Source organism: Diachasmimorpha longicaudata, chromosome 16 (genome assembly GCF_034640455.1).
Source record: "Diachasmimorpha longicaudata isolate KC_UGA_2023 chromosome 16, iyDiaLong2, whole genome shotgun sequence".
NCBI lineage: Eukaryota > Metazoa > Arthropoda > Insecta > Hymenoptera > Braconidae > Diachasmimorpha > Diachasmimorpha longicaudata.
Window position 1 is genome coordinate 4,877,764 of NC_087240.1, and position 23,873 is coordinate 4,901,636.

At 36.1% G+C, this 23,873-nt stretch overlaps 2 protein-coding genes across 15 annotated transcripts; both read left to right on the top strand.

The window, feature by feature from the left end:
- Positions 1-203: 203 nt before the first annotated feature.
- On the top strand, positions 204-14,076 carry LOC135170127 (steroid hormone receptor ERR2). Of its 13 annotated transcripts, none has more exons than XM_064135662.1 (10): positions 3,601-3,765; positions 4,074-4,130; positions 8,356-8,508; positions 8,600-8,695; positions 8,854-8,983; positions 9,228-9,449; positions 9,929-9,964; positions 10,258-10,398; positions 10,553-10,755; positions 10,870-14,076. In XM_064135662.1, the coding sequence occupies exons 2-10, from the start codon at positions 4,089-4,091 to the stop codon at positions 11,206-11,208; spliced, it is 1,362 nt and encodes a 453-aa protein (XP_063991732.1). In that variant the 5' UTR covers positions 3,601-3,765; positions 4,074-4,088; the 3' UTR covers positions 11,209-14,076. The 13 variants fall into 13 exon arrangements, with proteins under 13 accessions (XP_063991740.1, XP_063991736.1, XP_063991741.1 ...); XM_064135665.1 differs by having other exon boundaries at positions 3,602-3,765; positions 8,356-8,469; positions 8,588-8,695; XM_064135674.1 differs by having other exon boundaries at positions 3,606-3,765; positions 8,588-8,695.
- A 453-nt stretch (positions 14,077-14,529) lies between these two features.
- LOC135170137 (activating transcription factor of chaperone) lies at positions 14,530-23,856 on the top strand. Of its 2 annotated transcripts, XM_064135687.1 has the most exons (3): positions 14,530-14,690; positions 15,589-15,909; positions 22,087-23,856. In XM_064135687.1, exons 2-3 carry the CDS (start codon positions 15,687-15,689, stop codon positions 22,995-22,997), a joined length of 1,134 nt encoding a protein of 377 aa, XP_063991757.1. In that variant the 5' UTR covers positions 14,530-14,690; positions 15,589-15,686; the 3' UTR covers positions 22,998-23,856. The 2 variants fall into 2 exon arrangements, with proteins under 2 accessions (XP_063991757.1, XP_063991758.1); XM_064135688.1 differs by lacking the exons at positions 14,530-14,690; positions 15,589-15,909 and adding an exon at positions 16,899-17,680.
- The last annotated feature ends 17 nt before the right edge of the window (positions 23,857-23,873 follow it).

The following is a 23,873-nucleotide window of genomic DNA, read 5'->3' on the forward strand; positions in this document are numbered from 1 at the left end:
GCAGATTGCGATAATCTCCCTTTTAATGCAATTCACCACGTGCTCGACGAACTGAGCTGCTCCCTCTACCGAGGCTTCAAGGACTACACATTCCCGTTGCATTCTGGGAATTTCCCAAGCTCTCTAAATGGCAACTCCACTATTCCCTCTCTCGACTTGGGAAAAACGAGCAATTCATGCCAACCAAAGTATTAAATCTCTCTGTACTCTCTTGCCAATGTATTTGTTCACTCCGGTGACGATAATTAGCAACAGATACCAGTTACTGAGGACAAGCGCCTTTTCCAGCTTTTCAGTGAATAAACCGCAAATGGCCGTTAGTGATCAGGTTCACACAATCAGTTCAAATACAATACACCAGTGAAACTATCACCAGTATTATCACTATACCTGGATGGGAGCATTGAGTGAGGTAATGAAGAGCGGATTCAAGACAACGTACGACTAGGGTGAGTACCATCAATCAAACAAACCCTTTTTTCAATTAATCTCGAGCTCCATTGAGTGGATAAATATGTTCGTCGATTCACTGCATGGACAGTGATGTAGTCGCCATTTTTATTCGGAATATGTGTACACTTTCTTAATTGTACTGTGCACTGGTTATTATTGCGATTCTTCAATTTGTTCGTCATTTTTACGGATGGAATTGTCGATGAACAACTGGCGATAATTAGGAAATCATTCGAGCAATTTATTCAGGTTTTTTGGCCGGTCATTCTTTCCCTGGGGGAAATGGTTTGCATTTTTATTTAGACGTGAGTTTGGGATAAATATGTCAAGTGGACGGATATATATATATATATATGTATATATACATATAATTGGCAGTCTCCTTGATAATCGTGAGTTTCGTAATGGCTAGAATTCGTTATTAACCTTCTGAATTTTAGGGTTAGAGAGAACTCTGGGAATTTATCCCCCTGGGCAAAATCCTCGTTTTTGTTGTGGAAAAAAGATACAATTTTGCTGTTAATAACAAAGTCCACTGAGAGAGGAATTATTTCCTCTTCATTTATCTCTATTCACCATGCTTCTATTATATTTATTTATATTATGATTATTAACTGATCTTGTGACTACTATTATGGTGACGTTAATTCATATTTAAACCGAAGCACGAACATCACAGATTACAAAATTATTCATCGGCGAAATTTGGCACATTGGTTTTCATACAACTTCGGATATTTTGAGAATCCAACAATAATATAAAAATTTAATGTCATTGGCATTTACATTAACTATCACAAGTTAATGGAGATCATAGCACTCAATGTCGAGTCACAGTATAAAAATAGTCTGTGAAGTATTATTTCAAGAATTGCTTTTTAATGTTTAATAAAAAAAATAATCGTAATAAATTGAACTGTGAATTAGCTTATTTCGTTTCATAGGTTTGCAGACAGTTTAGGGGACGACTGAACTCATTCGCTATCGAATTATTTTCATTGACAGCCTGTTTTTCAATTTTTCGTTGTCAAACCTAGGGCTATCGATATTAATAATTGGAGTAGAGGGTGATAGGGAATGAATGTGTCTCACTAAAAATTTCTTTAGACGTTCAACTGCGTACTTCTCTCAACGCACTACCGGTCCATGATCGTAGGTAATTACTTAGGGGAATAATAAAGCGCCTCAAGTTGATACAGACATTAGCTAATTCACAATTCATTCAGTACATTCCACAGTGGTCAGATACGTATCGTCCTCCCAGTCGAAATATCTTCGATCACATTCGTATTTCTTTCATGAAGAAAATTTATCTTAATATTTCCTGGGAATCTCAGTAAATTAACTATCCAAAGATCATTAAACTCATTAGGAACCCCACGTACAGCCCATGTGAATTACTCAATGCGAAGAATGAAGAAAGTTTCCCTTGAAATTTATCCAACAATTTTTTAAATCGTTAGATACTTCATTTACAGAACTAATCATATTTTTTGGTGCCTTGAATTATTATTCTAGAGCAGTCCTTGGCCGCGATATAACTCATACTATTAATCTAATTTTTTTCCCTCATGTTGGATTACCCTTCGCTGAAAAATTGATGGAGCGATGAGCTGCTTGGAGCAGTAATGCCCATGAATAAAAAAAAAAACTGAAAGCAGTAAGAAAAACAGCGACGGAACGCTGAGGCCAAGTTCAAGGCCATCGACATTGGCCCCTACGTCCCTCTCAGTCGCGGCTTATTCACGGACAACCGCCCCACCCAAATATAGAGCAGTGATGTATGCGTAGTCACTAACCAAAAGCCCTCGCCCCCTCATTCGTATTTTACGTCCGAGGTATAATACATGCAATGCGCTAAAACATTGAAACTTTTGTTCTGGGGACTACCTCATCATTGATCGATCCATTAGAAAATCAATTTATGATGTATAAAGGGTTTATTTCGTTCAGGAGATTTTAAGACAATTAGAAATAATGTTCACTGCAAATATAATATTTTAAAAAATTCCTGAACCCTACAATGTGTTTTGCAACTTACTAGAGAAGTATTTGGGTCAATTTGAAAATATTGCAGACGGTAATTAAAGCCATCCCTTTTAATTTTCCTAAATTGCAAGAAAAATTAATTATTACATCGACTCAATAGACGACTCGTAACTTCATTTTTTTTTTATTTCACCTGTTCATATTTAGTGGTTTTAATTCTATTCGCTAAAATTATTTTATTGTTGCTCAAAAACTATATTTTTGCGACGAACTATTGATTTATTTTATTAGATCGTACGGTTAAAGTACTCACAATATCTTATAACTCGTTTTATGAACAAATATGATCCCTTTGGAGGCGGAGAAAAATGCCCTGGATTTATGCGAATATCTTGATTAATCACGGAGATTGAGCATTTTATATTTTTGACGTAGTTGCGCAGTAGGACTAGGCGCATTGCAAATGCGCGACAGAGTAGGACAGGAGAATCACTCCATCTCCATCTGCTAATGTCTACATCTACTGTGCAAATCCAACGTAATTTTCTATCTCGTGGGAAATAGTGGGATTTTTCATCGGAAATTTTAATCGTCAGTCGAAACGTGAATTATTCGCTACCTTCGTGGCCTCATGATATGCGAAATATATATTATCTACAGTATCTATAAATAGGGGCTATCTATATGTCGATTTTACGAGATCAGAATAGGGAAACAAGTAATGGAATGTTGTTGTATCTTGCAAAATACCCTTCATTGCGAAATAGCAATAAATATTATATTATCATTCAATAATAATCCGATAAAATCTGTCAACTTCACTTCCCAATTGTCGATGTTCACTCTATTCATTTTTTTCAATTCAGAGATGAGGCTCCAAAAAATTCAAATCTCCTTTAATTATTCGCTGTTTTGTTTTTTAATGAAGTTCCACTGACATTAGGGGGTGGGACAATAACTAAACATTGTTTGAACCCTTTAAACATCTCATTGATTTTTTTATACTTAAGACACTTGTTCCCGATTGATTTGTTCGGTGTCATAGCGACTCGTATTTGTTCGCGCTTTTTTTTTTTAATTTTCCTCGCCAAAATTCGTTTGTTGTCACATTAAAGCCGTCAGTTGTATCATAAGGAGACAGTGAAATACCGGCGAGATCGCCAGTCGTGCACGATCCGTCGAGCCGTAAACATCAAAGCGTTATCACATTTGAAAAAAAATTTATCGTCATGTGCGCGTGCGCCTCGGTCTTACCGACCCGCTCAACCCCCTGAAAATTCCTTTATTTCAACTGCGAAAGGCCTAAAACTCAAAATTCTTGTTGTATGTAAATATTCATCGATATTCTAATGCGCGGTAGTTCAAGTGCTTTCTCCTCGATCTCATGAATATTCTCAATCATCGATTGGGATTCTTCATCATCTGAAGATACATCAAAATATTTGTTTCATTATCTACATATCAATGATTTTCGATTCCTCATTATTGAATTATTCGCTTTTTTTTTAATGCTCTCTTTGTAATTGGAATTGATAGTTTGTTTAATACGAGTGAAAAATAACTTGGATTGTGATTTTAAAGGTGATACACTGTTTATTTACTTATCTATGTATCTTTTTTTTAATGGTTAGAGTTTAAACGTTGGAATGTACGACAACACGGCTATGGATGCCTGGATTTACGATGTGGTAGGTTCACCAAGAAACAAAACTGTTTTACCCAATTGGTGGTTTATAACTTGTTACGATTTATCTCGAGAATTGTTGATAAATAAATACATAAATATGGATGTAGTGAGCCTCTGAAGCAATTGGAAAAATATTTTCCATGAATTATTTTGCAAATTACGCGTGAACGAGTCCCTTCAGTTTGCGAATATCCTGAGACATTTTCTAATCCACAATTTAACGTACTCCAAAAATATGATTTAATAATTTTTGAAAATTCACCCGATCGCTAGTGTTTTACTTTGAAAATCTCCGACATTCGTTGTGAAAAAATAAAATTATTTATTATAAATACAACGTAAATTTTCTGAATTTTCCTATTCCAAATATATTTCGGCAAAAATTAATAATCAAGTCGATAATATATTTTCAGTTGCTGTGTACGTTATGACGGAGCAATCACTCATTAACTTAATTTATCATCCTCATTAATTCATCTGACTGGTGGTTATTTACTTCTATATAATATAGTCAATAGAGATATGAAAGTATTGCTATCAAGATAAGCATTGTCTTTTTGAAAATGAGAGAAAAAAAAAGTCAATTCGATGAGTTGAGTATCGAAACTTGTGGGAGGGGCTGTCAAGTTTAAGGCCACGAGACGTCGGTGACGTCACTAGAGATTGCCGGGCCAGCCTTAACCTTGGGCAATATGTAACCAGACAAAACCTCCCAGTGCTTTTCACTCCATCGCATGGGGTAAACATAAGCATTTTTTTAATACTCAGTAGCATGTGATACTACCATTATGCAGTTGAGGGAATTGTAACACAAAAAATAATTCACGTAACGGGGTAAATCGATTTTTTAAAAGAGCAGGGGTGTCGTACCCCAAAATTCCCACTGTAAACAACACATTTTCCCCTCGTGAAATTCCAACCCTGTTAAATTAAACGTTCGGAATATTTTTCTTGTAAATAAATCCTTGTAAAACTGTCCCGATGACCTCCTTAAGGCCCTTCCTGATTCTCAGATACAAATGTCCTCTCTCTACTTCTACTCCCATTCATTAACAGCCACGTGATCATCCCTCAAGTCTATATCCCACGAAAATACATTAATTAGTGGTAATTATTACCAACTTAACTTATAAAATATTAATTCAGTTTATCTATTATTTATATCACTTGGGTAATAGGACTTCTTTGGGGAGGATGAAAAGTATATTTATTAACTAGTGGAATAACATTTCGTTTTTAAATCAATACATAAAAAGGAAATAATAAATATTTCGTACGGAATTTTATACTCCAAAGGGAGTAATTAACTATTTACCGAGCCCAGTCACAAGGAAATTTTCCCTCCTCCGTTACATTTATTGGAAAATAGTTTTTCTATCCCTGGGTTATTTATTTGGTCACCGGGGAGATGAAATCATTGGAAGAGGAGGCACTGGACTGTTTTCATAACCCGCTGTGTGAAAAAGAGGGATAATAATCTAGTAATTGAGCCAATGCATGAACATTTCCGACTCGACCTCGACACTGACTCCACTCATTGGATAAAAAGTATATGATGAGTTTGATTTGTTGATTCATGTTATTTTTCCTTATTTGAGAGATTTATTTGGTAATTATTTTTCAATGATTTTACTAAGCCGATTATCCAGTGGTGAGGCCACTCCATAAAAGAAATTCAATATTTTTGCTAATTATGCATTTCTTTGCACGAGTGGCTTTAGCACATCTCAAGGTACCTTTTTCGTGATAGATTTTCCTGCAAATCAATATACTTATCATATACTGTAGGTTTGGAAGTCAATGACGATATTAAGCGGTTGAACGACATTTTAAAAGTAGAGGAAAAAAATCGGAAATTTAATTTTCGGAAGGAGATAAAAATATGCGATAATTGCTCATGATCTTTGAATATTGTGTCTCACACGGTAAATAATTATGCAATGCTCTGTTGTTATATAAAATAATTCAGTATATGGGGAGAGTGAGTACAAAAGTTCGTACAGTTGTAGAATTAATTATTGTGGAGATCTAAAGATTTGCGAATTGGCTAAAAAATATTCTCCACATACTTTATTTTAGGAAAGCGAATGGGGTATGTGACGCACCGGGTGCCACAAAGCGTCTGCTCATATTGATCGTAGAATACCTACATTTCACTCATTCACATGATTTCTTTTTCTAAATGATTCATCAAAGTTCCCCAACTTTCGAAATTAAATTTAGAAAAATCGTAATTGACAAGTCCCAGTTTCAACTAAATGTCCCAGAATTGACAGACAATTTCGTCCCGAAAAGAACCTATTTTGCGAGTGCAAAATTAATTAAATTGTCATTGAGTTTGGGAGAATGTTTGAGATTTAATTTCTCAAACTGACGAACCGATAATAACCGATGATTGATAAGCCATTTCTCAACATTTCGTCATATTCTGGATGATAACAAAAATTCTTTGGTCTCGTGCTCCTCTCTCCTCGCAGTCTTTCATGCCATTCCCAAAAGCTGAAAGAATATTTGGTCTTGTGATCAATCAATAATTCTCTCACGTCAATCTCTCGCTGTTATTTTTTTTTCTTACATAATTGACCTGTTGTGAAAAACGAGTCAATGGTAGGTAATGTTTAAGTGAGTATGTTACTGGAGCCTTGGGATTTTTTAATACCTCGGGCACCGGAAGTTGAGAGAAATAGGAGAACGATGGTGCACACAGACATATTATTTGTTATATATTACATATGTGTAGATTACATTTGTTGTAGATTACATTTGTGTAGATTTTACCGGCGGGAATTTTTGCGAAAAGGGTGCAGAACACCCTTAAGGATCCTCGGAGTAACTATTGAAGGATTATTGACCCAATTTTGAACGTATCATCTCACGAGCACATGTATCCGGAAATAAAAATATTCGCAAATTCCATCAATTTTTTTTCCCTTCATATAACTACGAGGATCTGCTGACATGAGTTGGAAAGCGTAAATTTCAAGGCTATTAACATCGGGTAAATCCGTCTGTGCTCGGGATTCGCGTCTAAAATTGCGATGGCGCGTCATCCTCGGCCTTCACGATCGTACCGGCTCACTCTTAGAAAAGCCAAGTTCAAGGCTAACCAGACGTTACTCCTCCCTCCAATGTCCTCCTTCTCTCCCCACCTCACGTCTCGACGATTGCTTTTATCTACTTTTATTTTCCCTCCCTTCTAAAAAACGCATGAGGTTTCCGACGCAAAAACAAAATCGAGAGACAGCTTCACTTACGCAACCCTTTCCACTCCCGTTACTTTCACTCCAATCCGGATTTTATTCGTGAATCGAGGAAAATATTGGAGAGTTTCTATCGGTAAATATTTCTCAACAGTTTAGATTTTCAAATCAATCATTTGCATCTATTGCTTGTTTTCTAATTACATCTTGATAACATAGGGAGAGGATCGTTAACAGCAGGAAGAACGACGAGGAGGAGCTTGATTAGAAATTATTCCAAAGATACCGACGAGAAACAGAGTCTGGGGAACGACTGGAGGCACTCGTTCACGAAAAACAATAATATTCAACAAATATTATTGAACAATAATTTTTTCCTTCACTTTGTGTTTATCTCTTGCAATTGGGGACCTTCAGCAATTTCATGTGAATCAGGTCTCCTCGTAATTGCATCAAGTTCAAGGCTGACGTGATGCAAATCTTGTTTTCATTCGGTGAACTGCAGATTAATATTTTTATTTTTTAACTGTGATTGAAATAACTTACTAAAAAAATGGTGCAGCTAAATCACGTGAATTCTGTTCATCTTTGTTGGGATATATTTGGAGAATAGTGAAGGCCCAATAATGACATGTTATTCCGGTGAAATTCTTGGTAGTCGGTGCTAAAAATGTTTTCTCTTTAAAAATAGGGAGGTGGAGAATTTTTTTAGTGCAATCGTCGAGACGTATTTGCAGAAGAAAGATTTGTAGGAGATATCTTCACGTTTGTCTAGTTCAATACTAAATGTATTCTCTCAGTCCTCATTAAAACCAATCTAAAATATTATTCTGCAATAATTCCCTGTACTTCTATCAAAACTCTGGTGAAAAGATAGAAATTAAAAAGTATATGAATAAACGATGAAGTATTACGACTCTTTGAAGTCTCTCATTACGATTATCACGCTGTAATAATATGGCCTGACGGCTGAACTACTTTAAGCGATAACTCTTAATGATAATCGCGAATTTATTTGCATTTCAGGTCTGTATGATGTCTGGAAATGCATCAGAGAATATGATAACGAATAATAGAGTTTTACCTGGCATAAAGCAGGAAGTGGATAATCCAACGACACCAAGCCAGAGCTATCACCAGGTTTGTTCACCCAGTACCACAATTCAACCAATTGCGGAGGTAAATTTGAGGGGACAAATGATAAATTTATTTTTAAATGTTTTCCTTGTAGTTTTGAGAGAGAAATCATGAATTTTAGGTGACCATTAAGATGGATATGGGGGACTACAGTGGAGGAAGAGCGAGTCCTGGAAGTCCAGAAATGCAACACTGCTCTTCAACTACCCAACCATTAGGAACGCCAGAGGTAAATTTAAAAAATGGTTTACTTGACTCAATCTGAGTAAATCAATTTCTCTCCCAACTATTCACAGAATAGTCGACGTGGGAGATTATTATTCATTAATTTTTTTTTCAAACGTGTATGAATAATTCATTAACTGTCGGTCCTTTCAATTTGTCTAGGGAGTCATTAAGGAAGAGGATATAGTGCCCAGGAGAGTGTGTCTAGTCTGTGGAGATGTGGCCAGTGGCTTTCATTATGGAGTTGCCTCTTGTGAGGCATGCAAAGCATTTTTTAAAAGAACAATACAAGGTAAGAGATAATTATTAATCAGTGAAAATAAGATTTGATTATCATTATGCATTGGTAGATAGCATCAATCAGTTTAAACAACAGCAATTGGGTAATGAACAGGTAGAAATAGATAATTTCAATAATAAATTAATACTCGTTGTTACTCACGTAATCATCAAATCACAAAACAATGTACGAGTTGACATATTTCGAGATATTTGGTGCTATCTGCAAAATGAGCAAGAATGTTATGATAAAGTAGCAAGTAATTTTACAGGGAACATTGAGTATACGTGTCCTGCGAATGGAGAGTGTGAGATAAACAAGAGGAGAAGAAAAGCTTGTCAGGCCTGTAGATTCCAGAAATGCCTGAGACAAGGAATGCTGAAGGAAGGTGTTCGACTGGATCGAGTTAGAGGGGGAAGACAGAAGTACAGAAGAGCCACGGATCCATATCTTCCAGTAAAAACAGTTGCATTGGAAGGTATTAATCATTTATCAACCAATTCTGAATTTTTAATTACTATGTAAATGATCATAAGTGAGTGAAGTGGTAAAAAATTACTATCAGTCAATGTCGATGAATTTACATTCTGTGTAAACACACAGTAAGCTTCTGGGTTCTAGGATAAAAAAAATACTGTCAGTTTTTTAAATAGACATTTGTTAAGCTCTTTTCACTGTGTCTGCCAATGAGTCAATGGTGAACACTCACAGTAGTTGACTTTGTCACATAATGTTGACAGACCATACTTCAATTTGTCTTCAGTTTTGTTCTATTTTTACCACATCACTGTTGAGTTTGTCAGACGTGGGCCTCACATAACTGTCAACTTCACTTAACAAACCGACAAATTTTCAACACCGCATGATCATCCTGAGAGACATTATGAATTAAACTACTGTTTGCTTATTTTTATTAATTTTTTCGTTCAATTGTTTGTTTTATTGAATGTTTTAAAGCCAACGTAGGATTGTCAGGCACTGGAGAGATTACAAGTAAGTTGAAATTATTGTTAATTTATCTACGAGAACTAATTTAGCAGTACACTGTTCACTATTTGTTCTAAAACGTTTATTTCAATATTATCACGGATAGAAGACTCTCATCCTTCCCACCACTTGTTTAATTATCAATTGTCACCTCTGCCAGTCGTTCATCTCAGTCCTCCCATTATTAGTGTAATGTTCTCTCTCATTCTAAAAATATAACTTCTCTTCAATTCTTGATGCATCAACTGTATTTGTGGTTTTACCAGGAACATTCTTGTTAATCAATTTTTTTTTGTCAGATAATAAAATGATTGAAGCCTTGATCGCGTGTGAACCGGACACCCTTCAAGTATTCAACCTTACTCATACGTTAGACACGGATCAACGGGTATTGGGACAGTTATCCGATCTGTATGATCGTGAGCTCGTTGGAATAATTGGTAATTTGATTTTGATTAATTCATTGAGTAGGGAAATGGAAAATATAACAGTATCCAGGATGAAATTTCATAATTTATAATAATTGAGAAGGTTTCCTTAAACAAAATTTCGCAAAATGTTCTTTTTAACAACGATTCATGGCTTCTTTTCCAGGATGGGCGAAACAAATACCAGGGTTCAGCGGTCTCGCCCTGAACGACCAAATGCGACTGCTCCAGAGCACATGGGCAGAAATTTTAACATTTAGTCTTGCGTGGAGAAGTATTCCCAATGCGGGAAGACTTAGATTCGCCCAGGATTTTACGTTGGATGAGAGACTTGCGAGAGAGTGTCATTGTACTGAACTTTTTACTCATGTAAGTGAAACCAATTATATTTATTGCAAATAGTATTCGTTTTATTCTGGAAAGGAATATCCGGTCAATCGCAAAATCATGTGCTAACCAGTATTTTTTTTTTATTTGTCTCAGTGCATCCAAATAGTAGAACGAGTCCAGAAACTCAATCTCTCCCGAGAAGAATTCTATATTCTAAAGGCTTTAATCCTCACAAATAGTGACATACGACTAGACGAGCCACAATCTCTCTATCGTTTTCGTGATTCCATTCTCAACTCTTTATCAGACTGTGTGACAGCAGTGAAACCTGGCCAGACGCTGCGTGCAATTCAGAATATGTTCCTTGTACTGCCAAGTCTTCGTCAGGCAGATGGTATTGTTCGTAGATTCTGGTCTAGTGTTTACAGAACCGGTAAAGTGCCCATGAATAAGTTATTCGTCGAGATGTTGGAGGCTGCGAGTTATCGATGAGACAACCCCAGCTGGATTGGCCTCGATACACAAGTGCTCGAGATCATCGGTGATGTGTGATTGAAGTGAGAGTTAGAATATGGTGCTGAAGAAATTATTTTCGAATAAATGAAAAATTCAATAATTACTGATGATGATGATCGGGATGAGTTAGATTTTATGGGGAAATGAAGAATTGATGCTTTTACTCTATCGTTCGTTATTTTGAAGGGGCAGTGACATTTGTTTTTCTGGAAATTAAAGGGATCTCGATACCAAAGGTAACATTTATTTCTTCAATCAAGATTTTTTTAACATCAAATTCTGGCAGCGGATCTATAAGTAGATCAAAATAATTTTTTTTTTCGTTATTTTTTATTAGTTTTGATTTGCCTCAGTTGTTATATAGCCATGAGAGTATCTTTGGGAGGGAATTTAGAATAAAATGATGAGACATTTATGTTTGATATTCAACGCAAAAATCATTTCACTATTTTTATATTTTATTCTGTCAAATATTTCAATTAAATCCGGTAGATGATCTTCTTTCCCGAAGAAAATTCTACTACTTGAGGATCTCCTTAAAGTCCTGCCGTACCCCATTTACAGGTACAATCCACATTTATTATGATATGGATTAAACATAATTACATAAATGAATGAAGAGTTGAAGCACCAGGGCTTGTGGGCAATGTACAAAACATAAAAAGAAAGGATGAGAACAAGTGATACCAGAGATTAACTCAGAGCGATAAATTCAGACAGAAGATTATTCTCCAAATGGTTACCGCTAAGTAATGTTTAGTTATTAATAAAACTACGAAAGATAAGTGAAGAACGTAATACGCTTTTAGAGCTCTATTTTGGAATCAGTGCAGGAGTAGCAGGAAATGCTTCTGAAAATATTTTGGACGCTGGTAGGTTTCTGGAAAACTATCAACAGCCATTTTTTGTCCTGAATTGAAAAAAAAACCGAATTACAGAAAACGGCTTCTGACATTTTTCTATGCACTTATCAGATGCCGATGTGTTTGTAACATTATCTATAGAAATTTATGGGACGTCTCCCTCTCATTATTTTCGAGCTCTACTCCAAAATCAGCTAATTGAATGCAAGAGCATACTTGTAACACCGCCACAGGATTCTTCTGATCCTTATGGCTAATGAATCATTTTGACGTAAGAATGCTGCGTCGGTTTTGAAGTATGTTAACGTCAGAGACGTGATATTCCCTATCCAGAGGGATTCTGGTAATCGAAACTGCTGGATAAAAAGGTGAATGAAGAAACGTTGAAAATCTCGATTATTCGTTACTGTGCCATGTGGGACATTGAAGAGTTTATTCAGGGATCTTTATTATGTGATTATTATTGTTGCCCGAAGTGAAACATGGGCAACAAGTGAATCGTGTGTGGTCAGTTCTGCAGGTGGATTTGTAGGTTTTTAAATTGTTATTGTGAAATAAAATATGAAAATTGTGCAATAATTTTTTTTTGAAGAGAATGAAAACGTTTGATGTTTGTTGAAACATCCTGTAACAAATATTAATTTGGATAAATTTGCGAGTCAAATCCACACAAGATTAGCCTCAAGCGTTCATCAACCACTAATTAATCAATCAACCAAGTATATAAAGTTACTAATTAACGATGTTGCGAAGGGATAGAAGATGGAAGACGACTGCACATATTTGGGTGAAGCTATTTCGGATATATTTTCGGAGTGAATGAATTTATAGCGCTATAAATATTGTTTAGATAGTTATTTCATAATTGTCTTGTAAACTCAATTTTCCAACTTTCGAAAATCACAATCTCTCACTTTAATATCTTAATCGATAAATGTTAAAATTGATAACATATCGAGATATGGAGATACCTTAACATAAATGAGTTCTAATGGAAATTTTGATATATCTATTGCCATAAGAATTTTTCTTGTAGGAAATATGAGGCCACATTGAAATAGTCTTTCAATATTTTCCGTAGAATTCCCCAGCTGCCGAAATAATCACGAAATAAGCTCACAAAATTATTGAAATTGTGTCCCTGCTGAGATAAATGAACGGAGAAATGTACAGAAGCTGTTGAGCCACGACGAATTCTTCAGGACTAATGTTTAAGAAATTCCTTTGTAATTTTACTTTCAGCATATTTTTTTCCTTTCACCGTTTGCTCTAATTGGAGATGATGTATTTGAAAAAAAAATACCCAGGAATACGCTCTCCTTAATTTATTCAAAAGACAAAAAATAGGGAGGACTCCTATGGAACTGTGATACATCCGCACTTCGACTTTGTTCAATAAGCTGTGGCTCTACATTATTAACGATGAATGAAGAAATACTGCAGCACGTGGATCAACGAGGGGTAAAACGTGATCTTACAATAATTAATATCACGTGGCTTTATGGTAATGCAAAATATGATTCGACAATTGATGATATTGTTTTGTTGCCTTTTACCCCTTCAATTGTCTGTCAACTTTCTCTGCACCTCTTTAATTTCTAGTAATTAGTTATTATCCTATGAACATTCATCACGGTTGTAGAATTGAATTTCTCAGGGTCTTAAAATAAATGAAAAATAACGAATAAAGAGCGATAATTTAAATTGATAGAAGTTTGGAGGAAAATGGATGTGAATTTATTGATGAGCAGTTTGAAAACTTATTGTTAAAATTCTGTAATGGAAATATAGATTATACCCCCGTGGAGCATTACTATACTATTAGGGGTTACACGTATATAGATATTTAAAAAACCTGAAGATTGCAATTATGAAATGATAAATGAAGTCAAATAATGTTAAGTCTATTTTAAGAAGATGAGGAAAAATCACTCGAAGCGGAGTTTATTTCAATACAATAAAATATTTATTACCATTTGAATGATTTCGTTCTTTTTTAATAACAAATTCTCGTTGGATCTGAAAGCATTATCTCCAGAGTAGAATACTGCAAGATAATTCCCTAATTCCATTTTTTTGTGAATAGACGAGAGTGAGGTAGTGGGGAATCGCCTCGTTAATCCCATTCATGAATCACCATTCCTTATCACTTATCACTTCTCTCTGATTCTTGGGAATACTGATAGGAATAACAATTATATTCTCGTTCTGAAAGTTCCGCCGAGCCCGCGGCACATGCGCATAACACTCGGCTGACCGTGGATTGCCAATTTCCAAAATGGCGGTCCACTGACATGCTCACTGTGCATGTGGTGATCCTCCCCACCCTCGTCAACGTGCCTGTTTCACCATCAAACCTGGCGCTATTTTCTTACCCCCTCTCCAAGCACAAGACATTTCCCGTTACATCACGTGACTTGAAATCCACGAAAGCCATATTCTTGCGCAGCACTCGCTGGCTCACTTTTCCTCCATGAAACACCGAAAGAAGACGTTTACATATTTTCAACCGCTCTCTCCACAGTGAAGATGGGTTTCTAGTCGGGATCCGGCTTGCACACGCAAGTGTGCCGATACAACAACCACAAAAATGGAGTAAGTAAAACATCTGTAATTATTTTTTATCATTGACAAATACTTCTCAACTATTTCATGCAGTGCGATTCGGTTATTGTACTCCCTTACTACTGTCCGCCATTTTGTGACTCATCACGATCAATGGTGGGAACCACTCGTGGCGAATTTCGGTATAACAAATCTCGAAAATGGGGAAAAAATCCACCCCCCCCCCCTTCGATGTCAATGTTTATGTAGAATAAACATAAACATCGAAAGGTTTTGATCAAATTTCGGCCATGTTTGGTTTTGGCGCTGAAAAATGGGGTGGGGGATTCGCTTGGTCTCCTGACGTCACAAAAGATTGCATCATAAAGGTTAATAAGATAGATAAACTCATTAGAAATAAGAAATCCATTAACAAATCGTTAGTTTATCTCCAAAAGTATTTTTTTTGGTTTACTTCGTTGTCATCATTTATTTCATTTTATTGTCAAATAAGTGGAACAAACAGCTCCTGATTGATTTGTTTTAGACCCTGAGGTTTTAAGTCACGTGAAAATCTTGATTGAGTCGGGTAGAGTGACGATCAATGTTAATAGACATGTATTTATTATTTTTAATTTGCTTTTACCGACCATTTGGTTGTGACTTGAAGGGACACAAGAGGTTAATTTTAGACATACAAATTCTTTAAGTGGGGAACTCCATATGCTTCGTCCCCTTCATGTGTGTACAAAGCTGATAATAAAATGAAAACATCGATTGTTTATTGTGTTGACCACGCAAATCCTGAAATGCTATTAAACAAATAATGATGGAGCCTCTGTCTCCAATTACTAATTGAAAATTCGAATTCGGACTTACGATTGTCAACCACTTGACTTCGTGATTATTCGATAAGCAACAATTAAGTAATTTATTTATTTATTTACAGGGCCAAAATGGCACTCAATACGAGCTACGTCTTAGCGACGCCGCAATCAACGCTAATAAACTTATCCTTGTTACACCAAGAGACGAAACGCAGCAGCCATGTCCTACGAAAGCTGGATGTGGAAAGTGGAGCCGGTGTCCCCCAGTGGGACATCGACTAGCGACATTGAGGATGACAGATTTTACGTCGATGTCAAATCATTTTCACCATCATCATCACTCATAAATGATCCTAACGATGACACTCTGTCTGACGAGACTCCATCACGGGCCCAAGTGGCTACCCAACTACTGGAGGAATTGGATGAATACATCAAAGAAGGTAAAAAATTGTTTATATTTTAATCCTAGGAAGGTAATACAGAGGTGCGGTAACCACAAGCGTTAGCGAGCTGAGAATGTCGATCCTCTACGTTACCTCTTGTGGTTAGAACCGTATTTTCAACTCCGTGGGAAGGGAATCCAGTTTCACGCCTACATTAAGGAAAAATTAAATGCTTATTCGATAAATATTTCAGCACGTGAAAAATTCAAATTTTTTACCCTGAATTTATCTGAATTCTGGAAACTTTAGAATCTGCAGCAAAAAGTCACTTGCTCTTTTGCGTTTAACTCAATAATTTGCGAGCCATATGGCTATATTTAATTATGCCTCGACAGATAGTTCTGGAGATATTTCATAACGAGAAATCATTCGATCCATTGACAATAGACAAAACAAATGTTCACGTCATGGAATTTCTTATCGAGAAACTTTTCTCAAATAATTTGTTGCTCTCTCCCTTTCGTAAATTTTCTTAAAATCATTTCCAAATGTTAATTCCGCTTACTTTCATATGAAAAGCGTCACAACAGTTTTTTTCCACAATTCAGACCTTGTCATTACCACGTCGCCCCCCCCCCTCACTCCTTCCCTTTCTAAAAAAACCGTCTCGGGTTTTTTTTCGTTTTACTACTTTGAAAAAACCAACAAAATCATTGTATAATTTTAACGAATAATGCAGTAACTCTCCGCGATAATAATAATGTTAATCTCATAAGACAAAGTGGTCAACCTCCACGGGACCAACTCTCTCCCCCCCTCGCTCCTAAATGTCTCGAATCGAAGGAGGGAAAGTCCAAAGATAAGTAAAAGCTGGGTTTCTATGTTACACGGGTCAACAGAATGAACCACATGACTTCAAACGTGTTAAAACTCGTTCCACCCCCTCCAATTTTCCACAAAACCCCTTCTCCTCATAATCAGCCTTCTTCTCAAGTTGATCAAGTGCCGCGGAAACCAGCGCTACCAGTTGAATCGTGCCAGTGCGAAGTAGTACAAACTAATTATTCTGACATTCTTCATCTGAACTCACGTTTTATTGTTGATTAACAACTGAAAAAAAAAATCGAGTTAAAAATTGTTCTCCAATTGAATTCTACGGAAACAATTGTGCTCAGCAATATCAATGAATCAGACACTTGATTAATCAATTGCATATATTCATTGACGACCAATTGACTGCTGAATCAATCCATCATTGCTGAACATTTTTAACCGGACGATAAAATCATTGGGCAGTGATTGAAAATTTTTTTTTTTTTAATTTCTGATGCATCTGAATACTCATTCACATAAGTTGAATAACTGAAGATTAAAAAATCCGTGATACTGGCATCATTAACGCATCACCGTGACTCTAAACAATCTAAATGTTGGAGTGTGCTAATGTTGTACAGTAGCATGCAGTTCTCGTATCGTTACACGTGGAATCGAGAAATCATTGTGAATTCCCAAAAATTGGTGAAAAGACGCTGACTAAGGCATTTAAGATTGGATACGTACAACGGTTGAGTGGTGAATTATTAAAACGCCGCCGAAGTGACCTTGTACAGCACCAACCGAAGATAACCACCGACAACGGTTAAAATATCCAGCGCAAGAATCATCGATTGATAAATTTGTTATTACTTTTTTCATTTATTTTCATGAATTACATTTTTTTCCTCAATTCCACGCTAATGAGACCGAGTTTTATTGCATTTTGTTAGAGTAGATCGTACATCTATTGGATTTATTGAGACGTGAGGGATAATGGCGATTTGTTATGCTGGTAGGTTTCCATCATATGTACCCCCCACTACATATTTCGTATTAGTTCTAGGAAATTTTTTACATGCCTGATGATTGATAAATGCACGTTGTGGAAGTATCTGATGATTTGAGGGACATTTGGTGCAGGGGAGAGAGGAGATAAAATTAGTTTCACAGACTGATGACACGTTTACATGTCAAAGTGGAAAAAATATAAATATTTAATAGAGAAACATTTTTAAATACAAATTTTCATCCGACTAATCGTGTATCAGGGATGAATATCGAGGAAATATCGAATGACCTTTTACATAGATGAGAAAATTCTCGTTGTGGAGATAATGAAGACGATGATGAGAGTGAGAGAAGTAAAATCAAAGGCTCATTGATCTCAGTTATAACTCAAAAATGAGACAATGACCTCAACTCCTCCTCCCCTTTCACTTGTTCACGGTTCATTGATGTTATTTATTGGACTGAATTTGCGTTATCTACACTTCAATGATTTGAAGTGCGAACGTTAAACTGCTGGATGTTTGTAGCTAGATGTGAGCTTGGAGATTTTGTAATATGAGCATTCTATGAAGGCTTTTTAAAATCCGTATTAAATGTACAGTTCTGTCAGATAAATAGGGTGGAGGGGGAGACAGGGGGTGCTCTAATGAATTAGTTTTGCCTTCGATGGAGCGTGACAATGAGCACACCTCCCACTGAACTGGTTTTTCTGTACTGACAAATCAATGATACATGTTTGAATAAAGTCATGAAGTTGAAAACCTGATTCTGTGAGATAGGGGATAATTTATGATGAACTGATAGAATATTATGGATACGATGTGAACAAGAAACCGATATTCGAAAACTGATGGTGAAAAAGAGGGAATTATTATTCTGAGAAGGACAATGTGTTTGTGCATTGATCGTTAAGGCTACTAACAATTTATTGAAGGCTGCGGGAAGATAATGGAGAACAAAAGTTTCCTTGTCATTATCTTAACAATTGGGGGGTCTCAAATGAAAGTATGAAGAAAATTTTTTGGGCGATTTTTTTATCATAAAAAAATCAAGTTGTGGCTTAACTCTGATTCAATGCTGAACCCAACAACTGTTCAAGTCATCATTTGAATATTTTTGGAATATTGTTTACATTTGTCAGATTATTTTTCTTTCTCCTCACGTACGGATCTCCGACGAGTAATTGTTTTTGAATGTTTTTTTAATTATTGAAGTCATAGTAAAAGTCTCGAGTTCCGTTAGAAACTGATAACTTCTTCATTATGCTCATTGGCATTTAAATCACGTGCCTAAGTGTCAACGCATAATTACCCTAAAAAATTATTTTTAGAATCTTTCGAATATCTTATAAAATTGGAAAAGTAGAGGCGGTATCATCATTATTGAAGTATGATTTCCTAAATTTATATTACGAAGCCTCAAAAACTGGCTCCAAACAAAATGTAGGGGAATGTGAACCTCGGTTTATCGGACCTAGTGACATAAATTAGTGTTTAAACGATTATCCATATATTTTCGACGATATAGCCCCAAACCGTGAGATTCCACCTTCATATTTGTATGAACAATTGTACCGATTAAGGTCTCTATAGATTATGCTTTATCTATTTTACTTGAGAAATTTATCTCGTTCAAAAATGTCTGCACTTTTTGCTTGTTGTATCACTCTTTATACTTAGACAATAACATTTTCAGAGCTATCAACGGAATAATAAACATTTTCGTGCTAGACAAGGTCCTAGAAAAAAAACAGTGGAGATTACTTCACATATGGTCTTCGATATATCAGAATAAAAACACAAGGCAGAGTTTTTTGTGGATTATAAGATTCCCAACGTTGACACGTTCAGTCGTTCAAGGGCCAGACTATGTTTGCGGTGGATTATCATTCACTATGGCCTTGGAAACTTTACCCACGTTTTCAATCAATAGAAACGAAGCAATGGTTGAGTGATAAAACAACGTATAAATGATTAGAAAAAATTGTATTAATAGTGAGATCTTTTGGGGATATCCGTGTATTCTTTACTATAGACTCAACCATTCATCCATTTTCAAATATCGAATTTGTTGAGTAAATTGAGTGAAGAAACATTGAGAAAATCATGAATATTCAGTTGTAATACCATAAGTATTTCCAAATTATCGGATATTTTCCAGTAGCTTCGTTGCCTACGAATGATAGTATTAAATTTTGCAGTTATTATTTTTTATCGATACAATTACTTCATCAAGTCGACCAGTGGATTGTTGAGTCAGTGAAGTAGTTTTACAAAAAAATATAGTTGCCTATGAAATACAAACTATTACGATTCCGTTTCGCTTTGAATCAAATTCAAGGTCTGTCTCTGGCTAAGGCACTCATGTTTCTTTAAAATAGTGTGGACTGGAATTTTTTCGACATTTGGAAAGAATAGGCGAGGAAGGAAGAGCCCAAGACATGATGAAACCGATCCAATTAAATCGATCAGAATTAACTTTCGGACGAAATGCTAGATTTTTTTTTAATGAGATCAAATACCTGTTACTACGCACACACTCTCATGCGATTGTCATTGGGATTAATCACGTGCTGGAAGAATTTTTGTCAGTGACAAGAGAGGCCTAATGTTTTTGCACGAAATCAAAGGATTCCCGATATGATTACACAATTGGTAAACACACTACGTCGCTGAAGGGGCTGAGATACGAAATCTATGGTATCACGAGCTTTTTATTATGATACGGGGTTGCAGTCCCAGTGATTGCGGATGATGGCCTTAGTTGACTTATCAAGGATTTGCTGGTCTTCCTCCTTTCGAGGTGGGGAATTATAATGAGATGGGAGAACGGATGATGCGGCGCCCTAGATACGATTTTTTGATAGATTTTTTTTTTCTTGATTAAAAAAAAACTAGTGAGCGATCTGTGGGGGAGGGGGAAGGGGTTATTGATTCATTATCGACCTGTTTTCGTCATTATATTGATGGGTTTGGTAATGAGTAAATTATGAGAGGGAATGCATCATCATTTATCAACTGAAACTTTTTATTTCTAGTTAGGAATAAAAAAAAATCGATGATTAGATGTTTCGTTTGAATAGGAATGTTCCCGAGTTGAGCAACTTGTTAAGTAAATAGAAACGTTATTATTCACAGAATATAGAGTTTTCTCATCCTTCACAATTTAGAACTCGTGTGAAAGATTAATAATAACAGTTGTTGATTTATACGTATCCCATGTTATTGAAAAATTTTTAGTGAATATTTCTATGATATTAATATTACTGAAGACTGGGTTTTCCCTTCTCTCACTTTACAATCTCACGCGTCATGTGTTTAATCGGGAATGAGTGAAAGTGCGTTATTTTCCACAGAGAAATCGAAATATTAAAAAATGAAGCCCGCAAAATCTTAATATTACTTCGGCGACGAAAATTGATAAACGAAAACAAAACAAATATAGATATTAGTTTCGTCTGTACGCATATCTTGTATCAACAAGGTTTATTCAGCTATTTAAATACCGTAACGTTCTACGAACTGTTTGGTCGGCCAGATCAGTCATTTATTATTCATGAATTGTCAAAATAATTATCAGAATACTAACATAATTGGAATCCTGAAGATGGTCACCTGTCTTCAGTGGATCATTTACTTTATCTTGATATTTTATCCAGAACCGAATAATTTCGGAAGTATTGTCGTAATAAAATTTATTTTATCGTATAAGTGGTAAACTTATTCACTTAAATACAGTTATCACTTCCATTACACATATGCAAAAAAAATATAAGTATTCAAATGCCAGCCACTCCCAGTACTCGTCAAGTACCAAGCAAATCCTTGGTTCCGCCTTCTACTTCATGAATAATCATTATAAATGACTAAGGGAATTGTCAACAATAAAAATTCCGTGTTTAAGTGGCCAAAAGAAAAATAAATAATATGTCCTTTCACTAATTACGCAATTATAGGATCCCTTCGTTGTGGACCAAAATATTGTGAAAATCTTTCAGTTTCATATAAACTGCAAACTTCCGGATTAGAGTATCCACTAATTCTTCAATTATTTCATCAGCTACTGATTAGAGATAGAATTATGAGTATGATCTTGTAACCGAAGGAATGCGACCCAACCGACCTACTTGATACCACCGAAAATATCTTCATTATCAAAACAAAAATAACCGAAAAGAGAATATTCCGCATTGAAACCTTCATTAATTCCTGGATCATCCCGTCGATGATATTTATTTCCGTAGGAAACTGGAGAATTAAATTTTCCTATTTGTCGAACTGAATGTGGCCCACATATCGCGAAATTTCGCTCATGATCCAGTTAATTGAATAAATAATTCTTTTGTCAAACTCATCGACTTAAACAATCCATTTCAACCTACAAATACCTAATAAATTTCCTTATTTGCAGAGCCCTTCTCCGATTGGCTGGAGGAAAAAGTCGAGTTCCTGTTTGAGGAGATTCCGACCCCAGAATGCAGCCAAAAGCCGATCCCACCTTATCCCCAGAAGCAGGAGACAACCCAGTCCCTGCTGCAGGAGTTCGAAACAGTCCTGGGGGATGTGGAAGCCTGTCACCAAATTTTCCCCACCATGTCCCAACTGACCCCACCTCAGACACCACCCCACGAGATCTCGGAAAAATCCATGGGTTTTGATAGTCAGCTACTCGTTGCTCTTCAGCCAGCGATGGTGGACTATCAGATGAGCAAACCCCAGGTGATTCCAGTCACCCAAATCCCTCAGAAGATGGTGCCAGCAGTGGTCAAACCTGACTCCTACCTAGAACAGATCTCTGGGGGATGGAATGCTGAGAACGTCTCCCTGATGCCACTGGCCACTCAAGTAACTGGAGATGTGGCTAATGAACTAGCAGAAATGGATGAATATGTTCGGTCTTGCGCTGAAGATATGTCTCCATCGACACCAGCAAGTTCATGCACAAGTTCCAACAGCTACTTGTCCTCTGAAGACTCTAACGATCCTGACTGGACGATACCAACAACCTCGTCGGGCACTTCTGAAGGTTCTTCTGGTAATAAACAACGTGGACAACGGATTCACTCGAAGAGCCGAAGCAAGCCTTACTCCAGGCCCAATATCGAAGATAAAAAGGTCAGAAAGAAGGAGCAGAACAAAAATGCAGCCACTAGGTATCGTCAGAAGAAGAAGGCGGAAATAAAAGAGATCATTGGGGAGGAGCAGGAGCTGATTGAACACAACGAGAAATTGCAAGATCAAGTTAAAGAGCTCGCTAGGGAGATTGGATACCTTAAAGGGCTCATGAGGGATCTCTTCAAAGCCAAGGGATTGATGAATTAATGAATGCCTGTCTATTGATGTTTTGTTAGTTTGATAATTTGAAGAATCTTGGCAAAATCAATTGACAATTATTTATGAAAATTATTTCATATCGTATTGACCCGACACGGAATATATTCATTAGTGATAGCTCGAAATCTAAATGATCTATTTTGAAAAAGGGGTTGTCGTTTCAAGTATTTTTTTATCTCTAGAATAAAGCAAAATTATTATCATTACAGTTTCGGGCGATACAATTTTATTGACAATTTACAAATCTACATTTTGCCTTGATTTGTCTATGTTCATTCGATACTTTTACTATGTACTTTACTATTTGTGTTTTTAACTGAGTTTAAGATTTTCTTTTCGCTCTTTCTCATCAATGTAGAGATTAATCGATTTATTATTTGCCCTTGGGGTTATCTTCGGTGGAGGCTGTAGGGTCACTTGGCAGCCATTTTAAACAACAGTCGTGAGAAGTCTAGATAGAAGTGGGAGAAGGGATACATATTATTCGTTCTGATATAGTTAAGGATATATTAATGATTTTACTCAACTGTAGTGAATTAATTCATGTAGACACGTGGTAGTTTGTGGTTTTGTCAGACAGAGTGACAATGGGACCGCTTTTCGTCATCGTAACATCATCGTTTATCTGTCATTATAATTGTCAGAAGAGGTGGATCTTTTATTTTCCACTGGAGCAGAGTTGTTTTTGCTCCAGTGGAATAGAGGGATCTCTGTTAGCTGCGCGTCTCTTCATTCCAAATTTTATTTTTATGGAATTTATATTTACGTTCTTCTTTCTTTTATTTTTTCTCTATGAAAATATGATTATGTACTCTTTGAAATGCAATAAAACGTTGATTTTATTGAATACCGTGACCTTTTTTA